Below are 23,732 nucleotides of genomic sequence, written 5' to 3' on the forward strand. Positions count from 1 at the left end.
TGACTAGTAAACCAAAAATATCTTCTAGTCTTTGTATAAATCATCTGTTTTAAAACCACCTTTAGTCTTGTCTTTCAGGATAAAGATGACTACAGCACAATTATTTTCTATAACAATCTGAAAATAATTAACCAGTATCACTTCTAACTTGGCAGATCCCCGAGTTCTGATGTTTTGGTTCTATTTCATTTTTTCTCCAGTGCTGACTAAAGAATTTGTCCATGGTAGGCCAGTGCTGTACCACCTGGCGCATCTCAATGCCTCCAGTATGAGGCGTTCTTGAACTGTACTACATCTGAAGAACTAGAATCTGAAGGGCAGGGTTTTATATTTTTCCGAATTCCTTCAATGGTTTCATCCATAGTAAAGTCTGAGAAGTAACCACACACACAATCCTGCCTACAGTATACACAATGGCATAGTCAGGAAGGCTTTCCACACTTCATACTGCTTTTGCTGATTTCTATCCCTATTTTCCAGACTAGACCATGAGTTCCTCAAAGTCAGAAATGCTGTCTTATTCCTTGTACAGTCAGAGCCCAGTATAGAGTAGGTCTTATTCTTATTCAAATGTTGAGTAAATAAATGACAAAAAATAAGAAAAAGAAAACCAAAACCCAAAGAGGTTAAAAATTACAAGGCTTAAGATACAGCTCAGTGTTCTGTGCTTTTTTTTTTTTTTTTTTTTAATCAGCAAGACAATAATGTATCTAGCTCCTTTGGTCTCTAACACTTTCTCTTGTAGAATGGTTTTCAAAGTATGGTCTGAACATCCCTCGAGTCGGTTTAGGCATCTCTAAGGTCCACAATACTTTTGTCATACTAAAATGCTGCCCCTGGCATTCTACACTCTTTCCCTGATGGGGAGAATTTAGAAGCTAATTAATGGGTGGTTTCACATATGACTGACTATAGAAGATACGCAAATTTATTTTGCAGCTAAGCCAAACTAAATAAGGAGTTTTGCAATTGTAAAACAATACCATTCTTATGCGTAAAGATGTCTTATGCTAAGATTTAACATGTTTATTATTGTTATCACAAATGGGCTAATAATTACTTTAAAACCATCTTATATTTGATGTTAAAACTATTAATAGATACAGAACTTAGGTATCTTGGAGAGGGGCTTAGTTTCTAAGAGTACAAAGAAGATTTCCCATCAAACAGTTTGAGAACCACTGCTCTTGGCCTGTCTCAAATGATCAAACTGCATAGACAGACATGAAGCAATTATCATCTAAACTGCAGGAAAATAGAAATTCTAACTTTTGAAGCCACGCTACTCAAAGTTCTGCTTGCCTGTATTTTTCCAGCACTCAATATCTGAACTCCCTTGAGCATGTATAACACCTTAGTCAGCTTTCAAGTCTGTCCAAATGTGCCACTCCTCTTGTGAAATCCTTCCTCACTGTATACAATTCCATATTGCTACATATCAATATGTTCTGTATTTAACTCTCTCATGGTCTTTTAATATCACGGTCTTTCACTTATTTCTCAGTTCTTAAAAGATCAAAGAGCCCACAAAGGCAGAGTGGTAGAGAATAACAACGTGCATTGGGTTCTAACACACCTGGAGCTGAATTCTTACTTCTTTGTAGTAACTCAAACCCTTGGCAAGTTTCTTAATTCTATGTGCTCTCGTTTCTACATTTTAAAAATGGCATAAATGTAACCAACCTGCTCTAGTTTCCATTGGCTGGGAAGAGCTTAGCACAGTGTTCAACATACGGTGGGTCTCTAATAAATGTTAATGATTAAAAATCTTTAACTTGTATACTACTTCCAGCAGTACACTCAATTAATAAACATTTCTTAAACTAAAATAAAGATAGGCATTTCCTCGTGACACTGAAAAAATATGATCTCTTTACAAATCAAAACTAGATATGCTGAACTTTTAATACTTTCTATTTTGCTAGAAAGTTGCAGTGTTTCTATTATGCCTCTAAGTATTTTCTCCTTCCTTTCTTTTTTTTTTCTTTCCAAGACAGGATTTCACTATGAAACTCTGGCTGTTCTAGAACTCATCTATGTAGACCAGGCCTCCAACTCAGGAGATTTCCCTGCCTCTGCCTCCAAGTGCGAGGATAAAAGACGTGTGCCACCAAACCTATCTTTTTCCTTCCTCTCAATCTGCAATTATAAAGCTCTCCATAGAGCTCCAAAAGAAAATCTATTACCATATTCATATACTCTTTAACTTCTCCTATGAATTTTTCTGATCTGCCATTAAGGGGTAGGCTCGCCCCTCCAAAATTGTGAGAGACATTATTTTTCCTTCGGCAGAGCAAAATCTTCAATGAGACATACATCTTTACCTTTCACATATGTATTTTGTAATATTGGTGTAATTTAAATATTGCTTAGATGGTAGAGGCTGAAGGAGTATTTCTCAAAGGTGATTATCAGTCATTATCCAATGAGAAGCAGAGACAATCCAGAGACAAGCAGAACATGACTATTGCCATATCAGTGACCTACTATTTTAGGATAAGTGGATAGTGATGACATTTCTTAAAACTCAAGTTATAAAAAAATCTTTTAAAGTTCCCAAGTTTTCTTTTTGTGTAACTCAAAAGATTTTCTAGGCCGGGCGGTGGTGGTGCACGCCTTTAATCCCAGCACTCGGGAGGCAGAGGCAGGCGGATCTCTGGGAGTTCGAGGCCAGCCTGGTCTACAAGAGCTAGTTCCGGGACGGGCACCAAAGCTACAGAGAAACCCTGTCTCGAAAAAACAAAACAAAACAAAAAACAACAACAACAAAAAAAGGATTTTCTACTCCCTTATTAAAAATCCCAGAATTATGAACTGTGTGTTTTACGAAGACAAGGGATTTAAAGTGGTGTCTGTGTGTACTGCCTGAGATCTAATGCAGTCAGCTGAAGAAAGCACTCTATCACAAAGCTACAAGTCCATCATCTAGATTTTTTTTATTCTGTGTTTCTAACTTTCTTCTCAGTCAGTGAACTCAACTATATCAGCAAAACAGGCAATGACCAACAATGACAGTTTTGACAGCACTAAAGAATAACCCAATCCTAAGCGTTTTGTTGATGCATAATTTGTATTTTGAAACTGGAGAATCAAAAATACCCCCCCCCCCATTTATTTAGGGTATCTTACAGCAGCATGTTACACCTGTTTTCAAGTTAGCTTTAAACACTACCCCAAGTGCAGACTTAAGCTAACTGCCCCAGAATATTTCGAAACTCCTGCGAAAGGTTAAAAGCCAGAGTACGGGTGCCAAAAAAAAAAAAAAAAAGAAAAAAGAAATCTAACAGGAAAGCAACAGAAGATAATAGGAAGGCAAATGTTATCTGTATAAGAATAGAGCTTCGAAAAGAAACTTCATTGGGGTAGGTTTCCAAAGTCCCGTGGGGGGGGGGGGGGAAGAGAAGGGGGACAGGATGAGGGGCAAAGGGCACAGAGAGAGGAGATAAAAGAACCCCAGAGGTTCTTCTTTGACGGTTGAGCCAATCCCTCTACTAGGATCGGTGGGCCCTGCCTGTTTGGGAAGTCACCTCTGTCCCTCCTTTCTGCCAAAGTCCCCTTCCAAAGCACACTGCCACTCACCTCCAAGAACTGTGCCCAGGAAGATGCATTTCTTTTTGTGACGTTTCAGAAAATTCCACATTGATCTCAGCATCTTCAGACCCTGGGTGTGTGGGTTACCTAGGGGAGAGGGGCTGCCTCACCAGGAAACCGTGTCTTCGTCTACCTGGGCCAGACCTCTGGCTGGAGCGTGGCGGCGGTGCTAGGTGCTCTCCTGAAAGCACAAACGCTTCTTGGCGCAGAGGTTCTCGTCGGAGCGGAGGAAGGGGGCGTGGACTAGAGCGGAGCAGCAACGCTTTCGGTCCTCCCGGCGCCGCCGCTTACTAAGGTCCGGGACGCCTGGGTCCGTCCACAAATAGCTCCCGGGTGCCTCGCCCTTTTCTGTCTTCCCGGAAGCAAGAGCCCGCGCCCGCCGCGTTCCGCCGCTGTCCGGTCTCCTCCGGTTCCACGGCCCGGGTCTCTGACTGACGGCGCCATGGAAGAGAAGGTGGACTCCTCCACTGCTCCAGACGGCTCGTGCGTGGTGTCGGCACAGGAGACCGAAAAGTGGATGGAGGAGGCGATGCGGATGGTGAGGAAGCCGGCAGGTGGATGATGAGGGTGCAAACTTTCTCCCGGTCATACCCTGAGCCCGGGTAGTTGAGCAAATGTGGCTGGCGCGCTTTCTCATCACCTTTGCCTATCGGCTCTCAAAGTATCTAAATCAACAGCTTGTTTTATTCTCGGGAAATTTTCTTTAGCTTTGTCTCATAATAATTGGGGTTGAGGGAAAATACAGAGAACGGTTGGTGTGCCGTATGTAGTACATGTAGCCCTAGCTGCTATTTTACCTACCTGCCTACCTTCCTCTCCATGGATGGACACTGACTTTCAAATCCACACAGCCACATTATTTTGTGCTTTGCTCCCGACACCCTTGAACATTTAAAATGGAAGGGAGCTGAAGCTGTTTCTGGTAGAGAGTCATATGAAAACGTGTACAATCCTCACCTATCATTCGCTTACTTTTTACAGTACTTTTCTCTGCCCTTGTATTTCCTTTCTTCGATCCCTTTAAGGATTGCTGTTTACGGAGGGTTCTGGTCGTATTTACATCTTGTTCCAAGCTTTACCCATATTGATGTGTGCCAGGGATAGATTGTGTGTGTGTGTGTGTGTGTGTGTGTGTGTGTGGTCTTTCTAGTGCTAGGTTTTCATTCTGTGAACATTAAGAAATGTACTTAACAGGGATCTAGGTGGTATAGCTGTCTACACATCGATTTGCACTCACCTTTATAAAGGCCTTAAAACTGAGCTCAGCCATTGATGTTGGAGTGTTTTTTTTTTGCTTATTCTTTTACAAAATTAAAATATTTCAACTTTTCCTTCTAATGTTTATAAAAGTTCACACTCATAATAAAGTCTAGAACATTTAACAAATTATGCAAAAATTACTTAAAGTCCTGACCTCAGAGATAGCATTGATGACATTTTGTGAGCATGCTTCTTGTATTTCTGTCCTTGTGAAAACAGAAGCACACAATTTTTTCATAAATGGAATAATGTATTCTCTTTTTTATTATTATTATTAACACTTTTTTTGGTCATCTTTCTCAGAACCTGGGGTGGGAAGAAGAGAGCTTTTGTTCTTCAGTTTTGAAGTTGAGAATTTGTTAGTTTATGGAAGATCAAGTGGTCATTTCAGTGGCTGAGCTTTGGCCTCTTCCAACGAAGTCCAGCTTCTTAAGTTCAAAGCTGTTTACACTATTAGACCTGTTTTACTTGAACTCTTTTGCACTTATGACGGGAGGAAGGGAGTGGCCGTAAGAGGTGGGAGGGGCACTGGAAAGTCTGAGATAGGATGGAGTGACATGGATATCCGGCCTTCATACGAGTTTTGAACTCGTCGGTAGAGGAAACGTATATGCACATTCATGGAAATGTATTGCGAGACAGTGCCTCTACGCCAGCTCGCACAGACTTCGCATTCTCAGCTCCCTTTCTCTGGACTGCCATTACACCCACTCTCAGCATGGCCTACAGGGCGATTCCTTATAAGCAATGCTGTTTGTCTCTTTTTGGTCATTCCTATCATTTCTAGGGAGATAAACTGACTGGAAGGAAAAAGAGAGGATCCAGAGGAACTAGATACCACGACACCCAGTCCTCTGTTGACCTGGTGGCAGTGCTGTGGGCCGTGTCAGGTGCACAGTGACCAGGGCTCTTGGCACTCCCTATCTCTTTCCTTCTACCTAGGTACTTCCTACTTGGTTGAGGAGTTTACAAACTAATTTAATGTGTGTGTGTGTGTGTGTGTGTGGTGTGTATGCATGTGGATGGACACGTATGTGCACAAGTTACACATGTATAAAGATTAGAGGACAACTTTTGAGAGGACAGAGTTTTCTCCTTCCTTTGTGGGATCCAGAGATTGAACTCAGGTCATCAGGCATTCAAAGCAAGCCCTTTTACCTGCAGAACCATGTTCCTGGCCCAGCCTTTGGTTCTGTTCTGTGTGTTTGAAGCTCCTCCTGCCATTGCAGCTCCAGTTCTTCATGTTCTGTTTATCCTCTTACAGTTTTTAGTCTCAAACTCTCCATGTTTCTCCCTCTAACTCTGCCCACTCCTTTTGGCTCTTGACCAACTCTAAGCCCAAAACCGGATGAAGTGTCTGATCAGTGAAGTCGCTGGTTAACAAAGAGAGGTTAGAGAAGACGATGCAGAGATCGCAGCGTCTGATGCTAACAGTTGCTCCAATAATCTGGGAAGTGTGTAAGGAGGAAAGTCAAACTCCCTAGACTTTGATTACAAATCTCTCAGGTGGCCAAGGCACTTCCCGGTGTCTCAGTTTCCTCCTTTGCACAATGGAGCTCCGAGTCCCTATCACTTTAGGATTATCAACGAAAAGGGATTGATAGTTATGAAGGGTTTAAATAGTCCCAGATCAAACCACACTTACAAGACAAAAGAACAACATAATTTTCAACCTCTCGGGATAAGGTGTAGGCATCGTGTTGCCTTTTAAGAGAGCTACTGGGAAATGTCCACTTGGAAGCTGAGAATCTGAACTACAGGAAATCGTTTTTCAAGACAATGCTTTTCTTTTTCTGCCATTCCATCTAAATTACTTCTGTCACTGATCTGACCCAGCTCATACCCTTTCCTTTTTGGTCTGTATTTTTCTATTTTTCTTCTGTAACAGTCAATAGTACGGCCTTCCCTCAATAGGCTTGCTAGGCTCTTATTTAGTTATAGTTACTATCTTTTTCTTTTGAAATAATTTTACACCATAGGAAACTACAAAAAAGTAAAAATGTACATAAAGAGGATCCACTCATGCAATTTTCTTCAGTGTTACAGCTTTTCTAACCACGGTACACGATCAGAGCCAGGGATATCTCGTTGGTATACTCCAAAGAGCTTATTAAAGTTTCATAAGCTTACTATGTATGTTGTGTGTGTTTCCGTGCGATGTGGATCATAGATATTATGCATATTGGTTTTTAAAAGAAACGTCCAAAGTATTTTCCAAGTGTTTGCCATGTTTATATAAAATATCCCTACACTTACACATGTTTCTTAGAAGTTGTGGGACAGAGCGACATCCACTCTGATCCTTTTTATGATATTGGTACTCCCATGGGATCATTTCTTCTTCTTAAAGAAGCAAAAAAAAAAAAACTAGATATATTATGTATTATCCCACCTCTTTGTTACTATACGTATCATGTCTGAGAAGGGTTGGCTTTGGACTTTGAAGAACACCGGTCAAAAGCCATTGATTACCTGTGCTACCAGTGAGAGAAAATGAGGCTCAGGGCTTGTGAAGGGAGACATTCCTGAGTCTTCTTAACATAGACACCCAGCAGAGAACACAGCACTGCACAGCACCAAGACACCAGACCTGAGAAGGGGAAGCACAGGCGTGTTTTGTCTTGGTCATTATCTGTGCATCTGTTCGCTTTTTTTCTCTTTTGCATAGCCTTTCAAGCACCACACATAATTGTTGTGGGATATTTTACTCTTGGTTTTTTTGGGGGCCTCCACCCAGCTCCCAAATAAATCACACATGGAGGCTTATTCTTAGTTATGAAAGCCCGGCCTTAGCTTGCCTTGCTTTTTGCCCGTTTTTCTTAAATTATCCTGTTTACCTTTTGACTCTGGGCTTTTATCTTTCTAACTTCTGTATACCTTACTTTCCTTCTTACTGCATGGCTGGCCAAGTGACTGGGTGGCTGGCCTCTAGTGTTCTCTCCTTTTTCTTGTCTCTTTTTACTCGGTTCTCCTTTTTATTTTCTCTGCCTGCCAGCCCTGCCTATCCTTACTCCTGCCTTGCTATTGGCCATTCAGCTCTTTATTAGACCATCAGGTGTTTAGATAGGTACAGTTACACAGCTTCACAGAGTTAAACAAATACAGTGTAAACAAAAGTTACACCTGAAAATAGTATTTCCCAACACATCACCACTGAGATTTTGCTCTTTGTGTTTCAGGCCAAAGAAGCACTTGAAAATACTGAAGTTCCTGTTGGCTGCCTTATGGTCTATAACAATGAAATTGTGGGGAAGGGAAGAAATGAAGTGAATCAAACAAAAAATGTGAGTTGAGCAATTTCAATGCAAAAACATAATATAGCCATGGCAGGGGCCAGCTGGCAAGACAAGACCAAATGTGTCCTGTGGGTCAAGACCTCTCCCCATACACCTTTATGTGTGCGTGTGTATGTGTGTGTCTGTGTGTGTGCAGGTTGAGGGCAAGATGCCTTCCTCTATCACTTTCCACCTTACTTTTTGAGACAGGGTCTCTCACTGCACCTGGAGCTTATCCGTTCAGCTAGGGTGGATGGTTAGTGAACCCTAGGAGCTCCCTCCTGCGGTTGTCTGTGAATGTACGTGGCTAGGTCTGGGTGTTCACACGGCTGTTGGGGGTCTGAATTCAGGCCCTTATTCCTTCCCAGCAAGCACTTTACCTACGGAGCCATCTCCCAGCCCTAGATCTTTTTTCTCTCCTTTGTAAATGTTCATTTTCCTGATTATAACAGTGATATAGTTTTTAAGTGAATATTCAGAAAAGTTCAGTGAAGCTATTTTTTTCTATTTCTACATTTGTGATCTTAGTCAAAAAGCTAAGAGATGTTTTTCATTTGTTTGTTTTTTGTTTTGTTTTGTTTTTGCTTTTTTGAGACAGGGTTTCTCTGTAGCATTGGTGCCTATCCTGGTACTAGCTCTTGTAGACCAGGCTGGCCTCCAACTTACAAAGATCTGCCTGACTTTGCCTCCTTAGTGCTGGGATTAAAGGTGTGTGCACTCGGCTGTTTTGTTTTTTATTTCATTATGTTTCCCTTCAACACTTGAATGAAACCCAAGAAGGAAATTTGTTACATCAGAATGTCAGCGCAGAGGAAAAGAGTCCACATCCACTGTAACAAATTCAACATGAAAATTAACCTTTCAAAAGGAGATCCATTTAACTTGCAATGCACTCCTTTTAGTTTCTTTAATTTATTTTTTTCCTAGAGGGGACAAAAGACCCTCAGTGTACAAATTAGAGGGAAGCATAAAAGGATTATATTGGAGAAAACGTTTTTGGATAGTCAATGGGATAGGGTCTTCAGGATGAGCTGTCTTCAGCTACATGCCTTTTAGCCTCTTGGTGACATCTTGTGTTCAGACTGGAAGGTCCATGGTCTAAAGCAGTGCTTCTTAAACGTGGTGGCACATCGGTGTGTCCTTGTGGGCATGCATGGGACATGGAAGTAGGTGAAAGTGCTGTGCTATTTTGGGTTTAAAGTACCAGGTGGACTGAAGGATAACATAACTATAACGCCTTTCTCGTGGACTTTGATCTTCTGTGCTTCCGCAGCATAGACCCGTCTGCTCTCAGCACTGGGGCTCTGAGGCCTTTAAAGTTCATCCATTACAACCTTGAAGTTTAGCAAAACTCATGTCAAGTAGAAACCCAGATGCACACAGCAGTTATGACAGCATGAAAGCATCGGAGGCAGATCACACACGTGCTGCAGGTAGAGGCTATGTTGATACTTACCTCCAAGTTATGTTTTACATAATTGCCACAGTGTCTGCTTCATATTGCTTGGTTTGATATCATGTGTTTCACGTGAGAACTCATGACGTAATCCCCACTGACTAACTTTTTAGACACTTTGGAATTAACCAAGGTTATTGCCACAGATATTATAAATTATTGCATAGGTGGTTTACATTAAACTGCTTTTATTTTAGGCTCTTTTGTTAGTTTTCTTTTAAAATTAGTTGTGCAAAGTAATGCGTTTCTTTGTGAGATCTTTATACACGTTCTTCAGTGGCCTCCTCCCAGCCCTTAGTTCTAGTCCTTCTCTCCTCCATAACCAGCTAGTCCCCTTTGGCTTTTCTGTCACAGGTAGTCTGTTGCCCTCTGGATGATTTTGTTTTTGTTTTTTGATCCTTTTTTTTTTCTTTTTGGTGGGTTTTTGTTTGTTTGTTTTGTTGTTGTATTTCAAGAATTTCTCTGTGCAGCCCTGGCTGTCCTGGAACTCCCTCTGTGGACCAGGCTGGCCTTGACCTCGGGAGATCTGCCTGCAGCTGCTTTCCATGGGCTAAGGTTAAAGGCGAGCACGACCACTACTCAGCTACCTTCTCATTTTCATTCCTTTTCCTCTGCCCCAATTCATTCTCTCTTGACAACTCTTATTTTCCTTTCATGGTTTTGTGGTCTGTGCCCTTACATGTATACATATATGAAATTTTAAATCTTTGTTCCATCTTTGAAAGAAAACATGCAGTATTTGTTCTGAATCTGGGAGACTTTGTGTAAGATAAAACTTTTGGGATTGGGAAAATGTGGTAAGATTACTTGCTGTGCAAGCACAAGGTCTCTGAATTTCAATCCCAGAAACCACATAAAAAAGTAGGTGAAGCCATGTCGGTGCCTGTATCCCCAGTGCTGTGGGAGGGCTGGATTGGAAGTCGAGGATTGCTGCAGCCATGGCCCGGTTCAGTGAGAGACTCTATCTTAAAGGAACAGGACTCAGAGTAAGGGATGGGACGTCTGACATCCTCTCCTAATTTCTATATGCATGCAGATGGGTGCACATACCTTCACATACAAGCACTTATGTGCTTTTAATAAGAATGTCCCTAATAGGGTCAAATATTTGAACGCTTGGTTCCTAGTTGGTGAACTGCTTAGGGGGGTGATGTGTTAGTAGGGTGGGCTTTGAGGTTTCAAAAGCCCAGGCCAGACCTAGTCTCTCCACCCGCCACACACACTTCCTTGTGCTTGTGGATCAGGATGTGACTCTGAGCTGTTGCTCCAGCACTGTGTCTGCCTGCCCACGCCATACTCCCTGCCATGATGGACTAACCTTCTGAAACTAAAGCGAGGCCCCAGTTAAATGCCTTCTTCTGTAAGTTGCCATGGTCATGGTGTCTCTTCAGAGCAAGGTGTAGCTGGCCAAAGTCTCTCCCACTCTGAAGCCCCTCTCTTCATTCTGCTTTTAGTTTTCCTTGCTGTGCAGTGGCTCCTAAAAGCTGGCAGTTTTAGGAGTTTTCAGAAAGTTTTACTTATACCTATTGGTTTCCAATTTTCTTCCAGGGGCTAAAACATTTCAGATTTTATATTAATATCTTTGATGCATTTGACATTAATTTTTGTGTGGGGTAAAAGAAATGGGTTTAATTTTATTCGTGAATGTGGAAATCCATTTTTCTCAGCACCATTTGTTGAAGAGATTATCTTATTTCCACTGTATGTTTTATACTTGTCAAATAGAAAGTGGTTACAGCTATCTGGGTTTATTTTGGGTCCTCTATTCTACTTTACTTTATGTTCATTGGTGTAAAGCTACAGGCAGTTGTGAGCTGCCATGTGGGTTCTGGGAATTGAACCCGGGACCTCTGGAAGAGCAACCAGTACTGTTTTTTTTTTTTTTTTTTTTTTTTTTTTGATTTTTCGAGACAGGGTTTCTCCGTAGCTTTTGGTTCCTGTCCTGGAACTAGCTCTTGTAGACCAGGCTGGCCTCGAACTCACAGAGACCCGCCTGCCTCTGCCTCCTGAGTACCGGGATTAAAGGCGTGCGCCACCACCGCCCGGCTCTACTTTACTTCAAAAGTTTGTTTTTGTACCAGTACTTACTATTTTATCACAATGGCTCTGTAGAATAATTTGAGGTTAGGTATTGTAATATATTCCTTCAGAATTGTTCTTTTTGCTTCAGCTATTCAGAGTCTTCTAAGGTTAGAATTGATTTTTTTTTTATAGTTTTGCAAAGAATGCCATTAGAATTTTGAGCGGACTCTGTAGGTTGTTTTTGGTAGTACAGCCATTTTCACAATATTAATTATGTTAATCCATGCTCATGAGTGGGCTATTTTCTATTTTCTTCAATTTCTTTCTTGATTATCTTAAAGTTTTCATTGTAGTATAGAAGTCTTTGACCTCTTAAATCTGATTTACTTCCAGATATTTTTAAAAGTTATTATGAAGGTGAGATTTTTTTTCCTGCTTTCTTTCTTGGATAGTTTGTTATTGATATGTAGACAACTGGCTGGTTTTGTCTGTGCTGATTTTCTATCCTGTCACTATGTTGAAAGTGTCAGATGTAAAGGTTTTCTAGTGGAATCCGCAAGACTCGTGTCATCCAAAAATGAGAGCATTTCACTTCTTTCATTTTGATATAGATGCCTTTTATCACTTTCTCTGGTCCTACTGCTCTAGGTAAGACTTTGAACACGGTTTTGAATAAGAGGAAAGAAAGTGGTCACTCTTGTCTCATGGTGTGATTTTAAGTTTTTTTTTTCCTCATTTAGTTTGTTGGCTGTAGCCTTGTCATATACGGCAGTTATTATATTAAGATTTAGTTTCTTCTGGACTTTTTTAAAAATCATGAATATATGTTGAAAATGGTTTAATTCCTTTTCTGCATCTATTGAGATGGTCGTGTTATTTGTGTCTTTAAGACTACTTATAAAGTATATTGCATTTTATAATATAAAGTATATTACTGATTTGAATATGTTGAATCAACCTTGCACCTTTGGAATGAATCCAGCTTGATTGTGTTGTGCAAACTACTACGTTCTCGCTTTAGGATTGTCAGAATATTGAGAAACTTTTCATCTATGTTCATCAAGAAGGATGATCTACAGTTTTCTCTCTTTGTGGTACCCTCATCTGGTTTTGATATCAGAGGAGACTGGCATTGTGCAGTTCAGTAATGTTCTTTCCCCTGTTATTTTGTGGAATAGTCTGACAAATATGGGTGTTAGGTCTTCCTTAAAAGTTTGATAGAATTTGGCCATGAGTCTACCCAGTCCTGAACTTTTCTTTGTGGGAGACTTTTGATTATTGTTTCAGTTTCATTACTTACTGGGTTTAGGAGTTTGCACTAAGTTATTTTAAAGCTTTATTTTCGTGTGTGTGTGTGTGTGTGTGTGTGTGACACTATTCTGGGGACATGTGAACAAATGCTCACCTCAGATAGGAAACCAGCAACTCACCAAAGTAGGGGCATCACCAAAGCTTGGCGAACCTATTAATTTGGTTTGGGTCACTTACAAGAGCAGAAATGACTTGTAGCAGCTACAGCACAAAGCTTGCCCCAGCCTATGTGACAGCTCTCCTGAGAGCCGGAAACCTGGCAATGCACTGGCTTAAGGCAGCTAGGCAGGTGGGAGAGCATGTCTTTCAAGTGCTCAGGTGTTCTGAGCTTCTTCTATGTAGTGTGGCTGATCTAAAAGTCTTGAGTCAGTTTCTCTCTCTCTCTCTCTCTCTCTCTCTCTCTCTCTCTCTCTCTCTCTCTCTCTTTCTCTCTTGGTTTTTTGAGACAGGGTTTCTCTGTGTAACTCTGGCTGTCCTGGAACTAGCTTTGTAGACCAGGCTGGCCTTGAACTCACAGAGATCTGCCTGCCTGCCTCTGCCTGTACTACTGGGGTGCTGAGATTAAAGGCCTGTGCCACCTCTGCCTGGCTTTAAGAGTGTCTCTTCTCAGCCCTCATTGCTGAAGTGCTCCTGCGGAGGGAGGGGCTGTCTAGATAGTTTCCAGGAGTTTGAGTTGTTTACTTTCTGAGTCTGAGAAGCTTCCTAGCAGGAGAGAATGTTTTACCTGCCCCTAGAACAGTAGTTCTGAACCTGTAGGTCACGACCCCTTTGGGGGTCAAACAACCCATTCCCAGGTGTCGTCTAAGACCATCAGGAAACACATTTACATTATGATTTATAATAGTAGCAAAGTTACAATTATGAAGTAGCAAGAAAGTAATTTATGGTTGGAGTCCACCACAACATGAGAAAAAGGATTGCATCATTAGGAAGGTTGAGAACAACAGAGTATGCCTGTCAGGATTCAAATGTCAGTGTGATTGATTCCACATGCTGGGTGGTTTCTCCTGTAGTACGCTGTCTCCCACGAACTAGCTAAGATCTCAGGTCTGTGGTTTTTATGGAGCCAGCTGTGTTAGAAAATCTCATCTCCTGCTGTGCGCATGATGATATTCTAGTGAGCTCTGCCCTGACGTGAGCTCAGTTGAAAATCTGTCTGAAACGAGAGCACAAGCTTATGAAAATTTCAGTCTTCCCTTCAAATATTCAGAAACCATAGGCATCTTTTTTTTGAGACCTATTTTCTCTATGATATTTTAATGAAAACTTTCCCCCAAGGTACGTGGGAATTTCACTAAAACCGGAGCAAGGTTTGTATATTATCTCGGATTAGTTATCCCCGTTGGTGAGGTTAGGATATGTGAACTGGGGAACACGAATGTTCCAGTTCAGACAGAATGATAGGAATGCTCTCTGGATTTCTGTTTTGCTTGTTTAAAAGACATCAGTTATGAAATGAACAATATCAATACAGGTCTCTGTCTTTCAAGGCTACGCGGCATGCTGAAATGGTGGCCATTGATCAGGTCCTGGATTGGTGTCGTCAACACAGTCATTGTCCTGCTGACGTGTTTGAACACACCGTGCTGTACGTCACCGTGGAGCCGTGTATCATGTGTGCAGCTGCTCTCCGCCTCATGAGTATCCTTTGGCTTCTGAGTTTCCTGTCTTTACCTTGCCTGTCAGAAAGAAAATGGCCAGATCCATAACATGTCTTTTCTCTTTTCACTGTTTGATTTTCTTTTCAGTGGTGAGGATTGAAACCAGACTCTTGCTCGTGCTAAGTGTATGCTCTATCATGGAGCTGTGCTCCTCCCCAGCTCTAAGCTTCTTAATGTGTGGAAACAGTTACGGAACACATTGGAAAGTTCAGCCAGAAACAGAAAGGAGGATTTTTACACAGTGAAGTTACCTCTTCTTTCTCTGTACCAATAACCTCAAAACTCTTGAGCCCATCCGCTACAGAAAGCAATGCTTGGAACCGACTTAAACTCTTGTGTAAGGAATAATCAAATTAAGTTAGAGCACAGGACACATTCTGAGGAACAAGCCTTGCCCTTGGATGACAGATTATGGGTAATTTAAATATTTTCTGTCAGCCTGCTTTTGTCATGAATACCTATCACCAAGTACAAAAAATTAGGTTCAACTTAAGTAACTAAGTAATTAAGTAACTAAGGATTGGAAATGTCATCGGATGTTATCGTTCTACACGCATGGACATGCATGAGCTAGTGTTCTGTGGCTAGATTGTGTCTTACATAGAGTTAGCAATGTGTATGCTGACTGCAGTCCATCTCTACAGTTTGTTTATTTATTTTATACCACCAAGAGCCTTGTAAATGCTAGGCAAGCTCTTCTTTATTCATGCGTCTTCACTCGCTTTTAAAATTATGTGCAGTTTTATCACTTAAAACAATGCAGAGGGCCTCTTGGGTACAATAAAGCATACTATCTCTGTGTGAGAGGAGTTGTTGACACCATTATTAGAGGAGTTATTAGGCCATTTTCCTCACCCTGCCTTGCAGAAAGAACAGGGAACAATGCGACTGGGTCTTTGGCATTTGTTTGGGTGATTATTTTGGTTTGACTTGTTATTTTTGTTTTGAGACTGGTCTCACATAGCCCAGGCTAGCTGTGATGTAGCCCAGGCTAGCCTGGCACTCACAGTGGTAGTTGGCCTAAAGATGCTGATTCTTCACCCCCAAAGTGCTTGGATGTAGACACATGCCACCACCCCAGGCTACCATCCACCTTTTTACATTTTCATTAAATTTATTTATTTGTTATGAGGGGCATGGACATGCCATGGCATTTGCGTGGCAATCAGAGGACTACCTTTAGGAGTCTGTTCTCTTCTTCTACAGTGGGCTCCAGGGATTAAACTACATGTTTTAAAAGGTGAAATTCTTGAATCAAATTTCTAATTCTACAATAATTCTGAAAAAGTGATTTTGGAAAGAGCAGAGAATTGGCTAAACTGCATATTAAATAAAAACACTTAGTTTCTGTTCTATTTACAATAGCCAGGTTTTCATCTTTTGTTGAAATTATATTTGTTATTATTATGTGGGCAAACACATGCCATGGCATGCATGCAAAGGTGAGAATCTTGAGGAGTTGGCTCTCTCCTTCCACCATTACGTGAGTTCCAGGGATCAACCTAGGTTGTCATGCTTGCATGGTGAGGGCTTTTACCAGCTAAGCTGTCTTGCTGACCCACAAATGCTAGATTTTGATTTCTCAATACTTAAAACCCCTTTCTCTTCGTTTGTACAACTGATTTGTACTATTTTAAACCATGAACTTCAATTGTTTTGAAGTCTAGACTGAGTTTTCGTAGGTAATTAGCATCAGCCTATTCTTTGCCATGATTCTGCGTACTGTGATAGACTTTAATTCTGTACCATAAATCCCGCTGGTCGTCTATGGCTGTCAGAATGAACGATTTGGTGGTTGTGGTTCCGTCCTAAACATCGCCTCTGCTGACCTACCCAATACTGGGAGACCATTTCAGGTAATAAAGTCTGCGTATACCCTCTTTTTGTTCCTCCCTCCCTTCCTCCCCTCCTCCCTCCCTCCTTCTTTCCCTCCCTATCTCCACCCACTTTCTTCTGTTTATTCATCTCCTGGTGGACTTACCAATTGTGTATGGTTAGTATTCCAAACAGCCATGGCAGCATCTGGCAGAACCTCGGGGCCCTGGCTTGAGTTCTTCACTAAACACTGGAGGAAAATGTGTGTCCCTTCTCCATTTCTAGAATCTGTCCTGCAGGACAGTCTGCAGCTTCCCGAACTGTTGGCTCCTAAGGGGGTTCATAGGCACCTTGTGTGGGCTTGGAGACTCTCTGTTGGAGCGGATACTAGCTCTGTAACTGTGATGATGGGACTTGGCCTGCATCAGCAACCAGGATGCTGTCCACAACCAACAGTGTTCAGGCACAAATTCCATCACTTTGTCACATACCATAATTACCATCCAGTCATCATTGCAATTTCATTATCTTAGATGTTTTTAGTGTTGAGACCTCCCCAAGACCAGAGAACCCACATGTCTCTAGCTGTTAAAAATTCTCCTTTCCTCTGAGCCTTTATCACACTGTTGGAGGATCTGTTGTTGCAACCGTGAGCATTAGGAACCCTCATGTCGGGATGCATACCCAATTCTCTCTACTGGTTCATTCTCCAAGATGGAGGGTTAAACCCACGGCATTTATACTCGAAAAAGAAAAAGATTCGGAAAATTCTTGAAGACCTCACCTGTTTGCAGGCTGTGGTGAGGACTTAGCCCTAATCCTGCATAGAGCGAGTCAGGTAAAGCATCCTGCCTTGAGTTTTCCAGCTGAGTGTGAGCTTTCCCAGCTACTGTTGTGTTTAAGAACAGACGCCTTTAACATCATGTCAGGAAGAGGCTGTAACAGAGTAAATGAGGCTGATTATTAAAGACGGCTGCAGAGTGACTTCATTTTTCCAGCTGTTTCTAGGAGCCGCCCGAACACTGCTTATATAACTGTGCATGGATTGCTGGCTCTGTGTGTGTGGTACTTCCTCTATGAAAATGGCCTAAGTAATTTCTCAGAGTTTCTGGACAAAACTAAGATGTGTTCTTGGGGATCAGACATGGCTGGAACATTATTCTCTAAAATGTAGATGAGGAGACAGCTCAGTCAGTGGGTAAAGTGTTTGCCACACAGCACGAGAACCTGAATTAGGGTTTCCAGATCCCACTGAAGGTCAGATGCAGAAGCAGGTATCTGGAATCCAGGGGTCCTGTGGTGAGATGGGATGCAGAGGTAAGGAGAGTCCTGGCCAGCTAGCCTGCTGTACTCGGTGACAAACAGCCAGAGACTCTGTCTCAGCAAGGTGGAATGTGTGAGTACATGTACACTTGAACTTGTGCTCTGGGCTCCACTTGCCTGCTAGCCTGTACACACACATGTGCACATCACACACACACACACACACACGCACGCACACGCACATACACACAAATAAAAAGAATGTTGGTGACATGAAGTCTTGAGCAGTTCTCTCTCAGGGATCTCAGTGCAGTCAATCTTTCTCAACCTGAAAAGTTAATTTACAGTTCATCTATATGGCCGTACTGGCTCAGTGAAAAATGAATGCCCATGGTTTAAAAGCATGGATCAAAGCTTAATGCCTAAGGAGGTCTTTTGACGTGCTAAAGCCAGGCTTTAGTAGGCCAGGCTTCTAGATGCTGTGTTCTCTTCCTTTTCTTTGGCTGAGCTTATGGTACAAAAGGGAGGTGGCATCTCACATCAGACTTAGGGATTCTTTTCATATAATGCTGTGTTATAAGCAGCAAAAAATCCACAGAGAATTCTGTGGAACTATTGTTTTAAAAATTGGCTATTCATTATTCATTTTTATTACCTCTTCTGTTCAAAGCATTTATTTTTATAAGACTGTTATTTTTGATAAAAGCCACACATGGGCAGCTCTAGTTGGTACTTTAGGATACCATCTTGCTATCTAGACCCATAGTTTTTATTATTATTTTTCCCACCTCCATGTTTGTCCGTGTTTCTCCTTGGACCACATGTTGGAATCTCCTGGAGGGATTCTGCATTTCTCTGTGCTCAGACCCTGGATCAGATGAACAAAAAGGTGGGGAGGGGCATCTGTGCTCATGGATGTTGCCCATGTAATTATACTGGACAGCAATGATGGAGAAACAGTGCATTACCAGTCCCTGGAGAAGAGGGCCTGGTGGGCTCAGAGGGACATTGGCTCCAGCCCCCGCACACCCTGAGCAGCAGTGGTTAGCATGGCAGACTGAGAAAGCAAGGGAGGATAGGATTCTAAATGAAACTTGTGTGTCCAGTCATGACGTTACCACAGAGCTGGGGTGGGAAGGAGGCCATGTTTGCATCCGTGAGTGCCTTGTGATGCCTGGGAGGCAGCCACAGTGGAGTCTTGAGAGCATGAGACGGTAAAGATGAGAGGAAAAGGAAATGAGATGGCCAGTGAAGTCTGTAATGTTCCGAGGCCAGAGCTGGGCCGTATTTTGGAAGCAGAGGGAGAAGATTTCTGTTACCATGGGGGAAGATCCCAGCCAGGCATCAGCTGAGGCTCCAGGAAGGGTTGTGCCTTCTCAGCAATGCCCCAGAGAGGCTGGCCTCCAGTCTGCAGGTGCTTGGCTGGGCACCACTTTGAGGGATGACTGAATTGTTCCATAAACTTCAGCAGGATGGGTTAGAGCCTTTCCAGTCTCTCCAGCCTAGTGCCAAAACCCCCGAGCGCTTGGCGCCATCTCAGATGCCTTTGATTGCTTTCCCCTGCCCTACCAGGCCCTTCAGCCTGCGTCCACACACACAACCCATGCTTCCCCCACTCTTCCCAGCTGCTTCTATAATGTCCAGTTCATCTTCATCTTCAGAACGCCGTTCATTGCTCCTTGCAGCTCTCACTTCTCCTTTGGTCTTCCACACATTGTCGTCTCCTCTGCCCAGATCCCAGAGTGAAAACAAACTCAGCAGTTTTCTTAAATCCTCCATAGCAAAACTTGAAAAGTGTTTCCTGTAAATGACCGAATAGTAAATATTTTTAGCTCTTGTGAGAAACATGTCTCTGTCATATAGTGTTTTGTTTAATAATAATAATAGTGGTAGTAGTAGTAATAGTAATAATGATAAACAAACTCTTAAAAGTATAAACGGTTGCTAGCTTGTCATTCTCAACTGTGCCTGGATTTGTTCCACCAATAATAGTTTACCTGCCCTAGGTGACTAGCAGCCCATGCTTGGTGAAACACTAGAAAATAATTGCAGGTGAAAATAGCTCGCGCTCCATGAGCACCTGTTTAGCATCTCAGGTGATGAGTACAGCATCCCTCTGCAGTCTCTACATACCGTAGTGACCGATTGAGAGACATGGGGACTAAAGCTGGGAACCATTCTTTTGGAAATGGACATCTTTATCCATGCTAATATCTGGCATATCCTTGCTTATTTGTCCTGAGTAATGAGCAGCGTGTGGAGTCTGCTTGTGTCATAATTGTATACATTACTGTTGGGTCACTGCTGACGTTCACCTCATGTTCCTCCCTTCCTCAGTGCATCCCCGGATACCGTGCTGAGGAAGCCGTGGAGCTCCTAAAGACCTTCTACAAACAAGAAAACCCAAATGGTCAGTTTTCTCCAGGTGCAGTGTCCCGCCTTAAAACAACCCGGTGTGAACCAAGTTTGGCATTCCTCATTTCCTGCTTCTCCCTCTTTTCTTTTCTTTTTTTTCAGCACCAAAATCAAAAGTTCGGAAAAAGGATTGTCAGAAATCCTGACATTCTGATGAAAGCCTCGTGCCCTTAGGAGACCTGCAAAGAATTCTCAACCGAGAGCCTTTGGCATCGCTGGCCGTGTTTATATGTTGTTGTTTCTGTGTGGGAAAACGGTGTCTCTCGTCATGTCATTTGCTCTGTTAAGGGAACAAATGAGCACTTCTTAAAGTCTGACAAATGTAAACAGCTATTAGCTCTTCCCAAGCTGAAAGAGTGTTTCCGGAAGGGGAAGAGGAATCCAGGCTTGAGGTCAGAGATCAGCCACAGCTCCAGCCCCGTCTTAATGAAGCTCTTCGTCTTAATGAAGCTCTTCGTGGGTTGGGGCAATGGCTGAGTGACAAAGTACTTGCCGTGCAAGCAAGAGGCCTCAGTCCCCAGCACCCATAAATGCCTGGGTGGGCTTGGCGGCCTGCCTATAACCCCAGTGCTTAGAAGGCAGAGTTGGGCTTCCAAGATCCCAAAGCAAGCTACTAGTTAGGTGAGCCCTTATCGGTGAGCTCCGTGTTCAGATGAGAGATCCCACCTCAGTGAGTGAAGAGTGATCTTGGAGGACCCCACAATGCACCCCCAAGCACAAGTACATACACACTGACATCACACATGCACACACAAGAAAGCAAACAAACAAAAGACAAGTCTTCGGAAGATTGAGCAAGACCCACAGAGAAAGAAGAAGGAAAGAAAGCCTTCGGCTTTTTACTGAGTGTATTCAGACCCACTTCTGCCCACGACTCCAGCAGAGCATGGGGACCTGGGCTCGTGCTAGTTTGTAATATGACTTTATATATGCATATGACCGTGCATGTTGGAGGTTCGTGTGTGGGTGTGGAAGCAAAGGACAATCTCAGGTGCCTCAGATGTAGCCGCCCTCCTCCTCTTCCCGCTGTCTGCCTCTCTCTCTCTCTCTCTCTCTCTCTCTCTCTCTCTCTCTCTCTCTCTCTCTCTTTCAGGATAGGTTTCTTACTGGCTTGAAATTTACTACTCAGTTAATACCCGGCAGGCTGACCAGGAATGTTCAGGGTTCCACCTGTGTCCTCTAGTGCAGGAGTTACAGGCGTGCACACAACACCCTCCTTTCCCCTCCCTCCTTTCTTCTAAGCATACGTTTTTGGAGGTTGAACTCCAGTCCTTCTGCCACTATACTGACAGATTTTTCTCCAACCCTAGAACTTTTTTTAGAAGTACTTAGATGAAATGGATGCTTTTAAAGGCAGTGCCCAAGGGTCATGTTTGAATCCTAGCATATTGCTACAATAAAATTGTGTTCATGCCTTCCCTGAAGAGGAGTGGTCTTAACTAGTGGGTGCTAGAGAGGTGGCACAGGGGTGAAGGATAAACACTGCTCTTTCCGAGGTTACAAGTTCAGTTCCCAGCCCTACACTGGGCAGCTCACAACCTCCTGTAATTCCAATACTCTCTTCTGGACTCCACGGGCACACTTACGTGTGCACACATTTCCACAATTTACACACATAATTAAAAAAATTTAAAAGCTAAAACTGAAAGTGAAGTCGTTTCTTATCACAGAGGAACTATTCTGTTAAGATCCATATCTTCCTGGAACAGAACAAAGATGTTGTACTCTCCAAACCAAGACCTCGTGTTCTCAGAGACGAGTGAAAAGTGACGTGACTTGCTGGAGAATGATAGGTGCGCTGGGCTAATGGTACACACTGTAACCCCAGTACCTGGGAGGTCGAAGCAAGATGATACTTGGAATAAGAATGCAGGAATGATGGTTATGGGATTGAATTAGATGATCCATTTAATCCGAAATGACAAAGCCATTACTCTTTGAAACACAGCTGATAAAATTTAAATTGAGTGGCTAAAAATTTGACCTTACAACAAAACCAGGATCACCGATGGCCAGGTGCGGCTTTTCTGAGCCTCCCTGGGCGCAGTGCGCGACTCTGCCCAACAGGGGGCCTCGCCGTTCCACCACAGGGCCCGTGCCAGCGCCAGCCACAGTGCCAGCGCGAGCCCTTGATGCAAAGCGGCTGTGTTTGTTGACTCTGCCATTTGAGCGCTGTCTCCGACTTGTTTGTTTTGAATTACATTACAGGCAGGAATGTGATTGTGGCGGTAGTATTTTTATATTGCCGGGGGGGCGGGGGGAGCAGCTAATCACAGTTACATGCTTCAGAGGATTTATAATTGCGTGGTTTTGTGCGTGTGTGTTTTTTAACGGCATTTCAGAAGTTTTATGGGCAAAGAATACGCACGATTTTAAATTTACAATAATGGTCTGTGCACCTTCTCTCCGGTTCTATCTACTTTAAAAATTGTCTTCTCATTAAATTTTAGTGCCCTGACTAGTGTGTTCCTTTTTGCAGTTGGCCATAATTCACTCCGGCTCCTGTGCCTTCCCGCGGGCAGACATCGTTTATCAACTTCATATCATTTTCTGAGTATTACCTGTAGGCAAAGCAACCCGGGATCTTTCCTCTGTAGAGTACCACCGGGTCTTTCTGGCTATGGCTTTATGGTAAGCTTTTAATGAAGTGATTAGTTTGAATTTAGGGAGAAATTCATAAAAAAAAAAAAAAAAAAAAAAAGACTAAGCTAAAAGCATAGGGCCAGAAATAGTGTGTGGGCATTTTATCCCAGAGACAAGGCCTGCTTAGGAAGCAAAGAGATAATACCAGAAAGTAAAGCCGTGGGCGTGTTCTCCCTTCTCAATTTTAGCAGATGGCGAAGTGACATTTCCTGATTCCTAAGCAGGGCTGAAAGTTTTAATTTCCCTTTACCACCTTTAACATTCTCTTTCCAGTCACTGACAAAGAGTTTTTGGACACAGACATAGTTTCCTATGGGAAAGATCACTTTGGATCTGTTGTTGTAGACTAGGAACCAGCACTACCACTGCCGGGCAGTATCGCTAGTATGTCATAGCCACCAAATCTGCAGAATTCAAAAGCAATATCCCCGTGATGGTGAGGAACCATAGATGTATATTTAGTGAAACAGTCTCGAGGGCTGCCCTCTCCAGCAGTCTTAGCCATATCTTAAAATATTGAGAGACCAACTCAAAAGTTGATACCCAACAGAACCATACTGGTTGTGCCTTCAGGAGAGACTGAGAGTCGTTGTTTGTGCATGAGATGATTAGGAAGGCACGGGGGACAGGGTGGCTGTAGAGCCACTGTCCTGTTAAGAGGAATTAGGGAGAAATGGTTACATCTCAGCTGCTAAAATACCCAGCAAAAACAAAAACTAATAAATGAAATTTAAAAAATTGTAGCAAATTTTGAGAATGGGCGGTTAAGTCATGCTGTGACAGGCTTCAATCACTGATGTAAGGTCATGCATGTCATTGATGAAAGGTCATACCTGTCAAGATATCTGCACTTCCTGTCATATGTTTCAAATACCGAGAACACAATCTCAAATGTAGGCAAGATCGCTTGTTTTTCTAAGAATCCCTTCCCCGTTTTGTGTTTGGTTTCTCTCATAGCCCAGTTGGCCTCAAACTCACTGTACAGCTGAGGGTGACTCTGAATTTCAAATCCCCATGCCT

The 23,732-nt window shown here is 42.7% G+C and overlaps 2 protein-coding genes across 2 annotated transcripts in view; one reads left to right on the top strand and one right to left on the bottom strand.

Annotated features, from left to right (window-relative positions):
- Positions 1-3,895, bottom strand: part of Pex3 (peroxisomal biogenesis factor 3) — a 33,740-nt gene extending 29,845 nt beyond the window's left edge. The window contains exon 1 of the mRNA XM_057761719.1: positions 3,580-3,895. Within this exon, the coding sequence (XP_057617702.1) occupies positions 3,580-3,652 (73 nt within the window). The 5' untranslated portion in view covers positions 3,653-3,895. The remainder of the gene's footprint in view (positions 1-3,579) is intronic.
- An 89-nt stretch (positions 3,896-3,984) lies between these two features.
- On the top strand, positions 3,985-22,748 carry Adat2 (adenosine deaminase tRNA specific 2). The gene is made up of 6 exons (XM_057761888.1): positions 3,985-4,129; positions 8,031-8,135; positions 14,406-14,556; positions 16,326-16,432; positions 19,992-20,064; positions 20,172-22,748. The coding sequence occupies exons 1-6, from the start codon at positions 4,034-4,036 to the stop codon at positions 20,213-20,215; spliced, it is 576 nt and encodes a 191-aa protein (XP_057617871.1). The 5' UTR covers positions 3,985-4,033; the 3' UTR covers positions 20,216-22,748.
- The last annotated feature ends 984 nt before the right edge of the window (positions 22,749-23,732 follow it).

Source organism: Chionomys nivalis, chromosome 2 (assembly GCF_950005125.1).
Source record: "Chionomys nivalis chromosome 2, mChiNiv1.1, whole genome shotgun sequence".
Lineage (NCBI taxonomy): Eukaryota > Metazoa > Chordata > Mammalia > Rodentia > Cricetidae > Chionomys > Chionomys nivalis.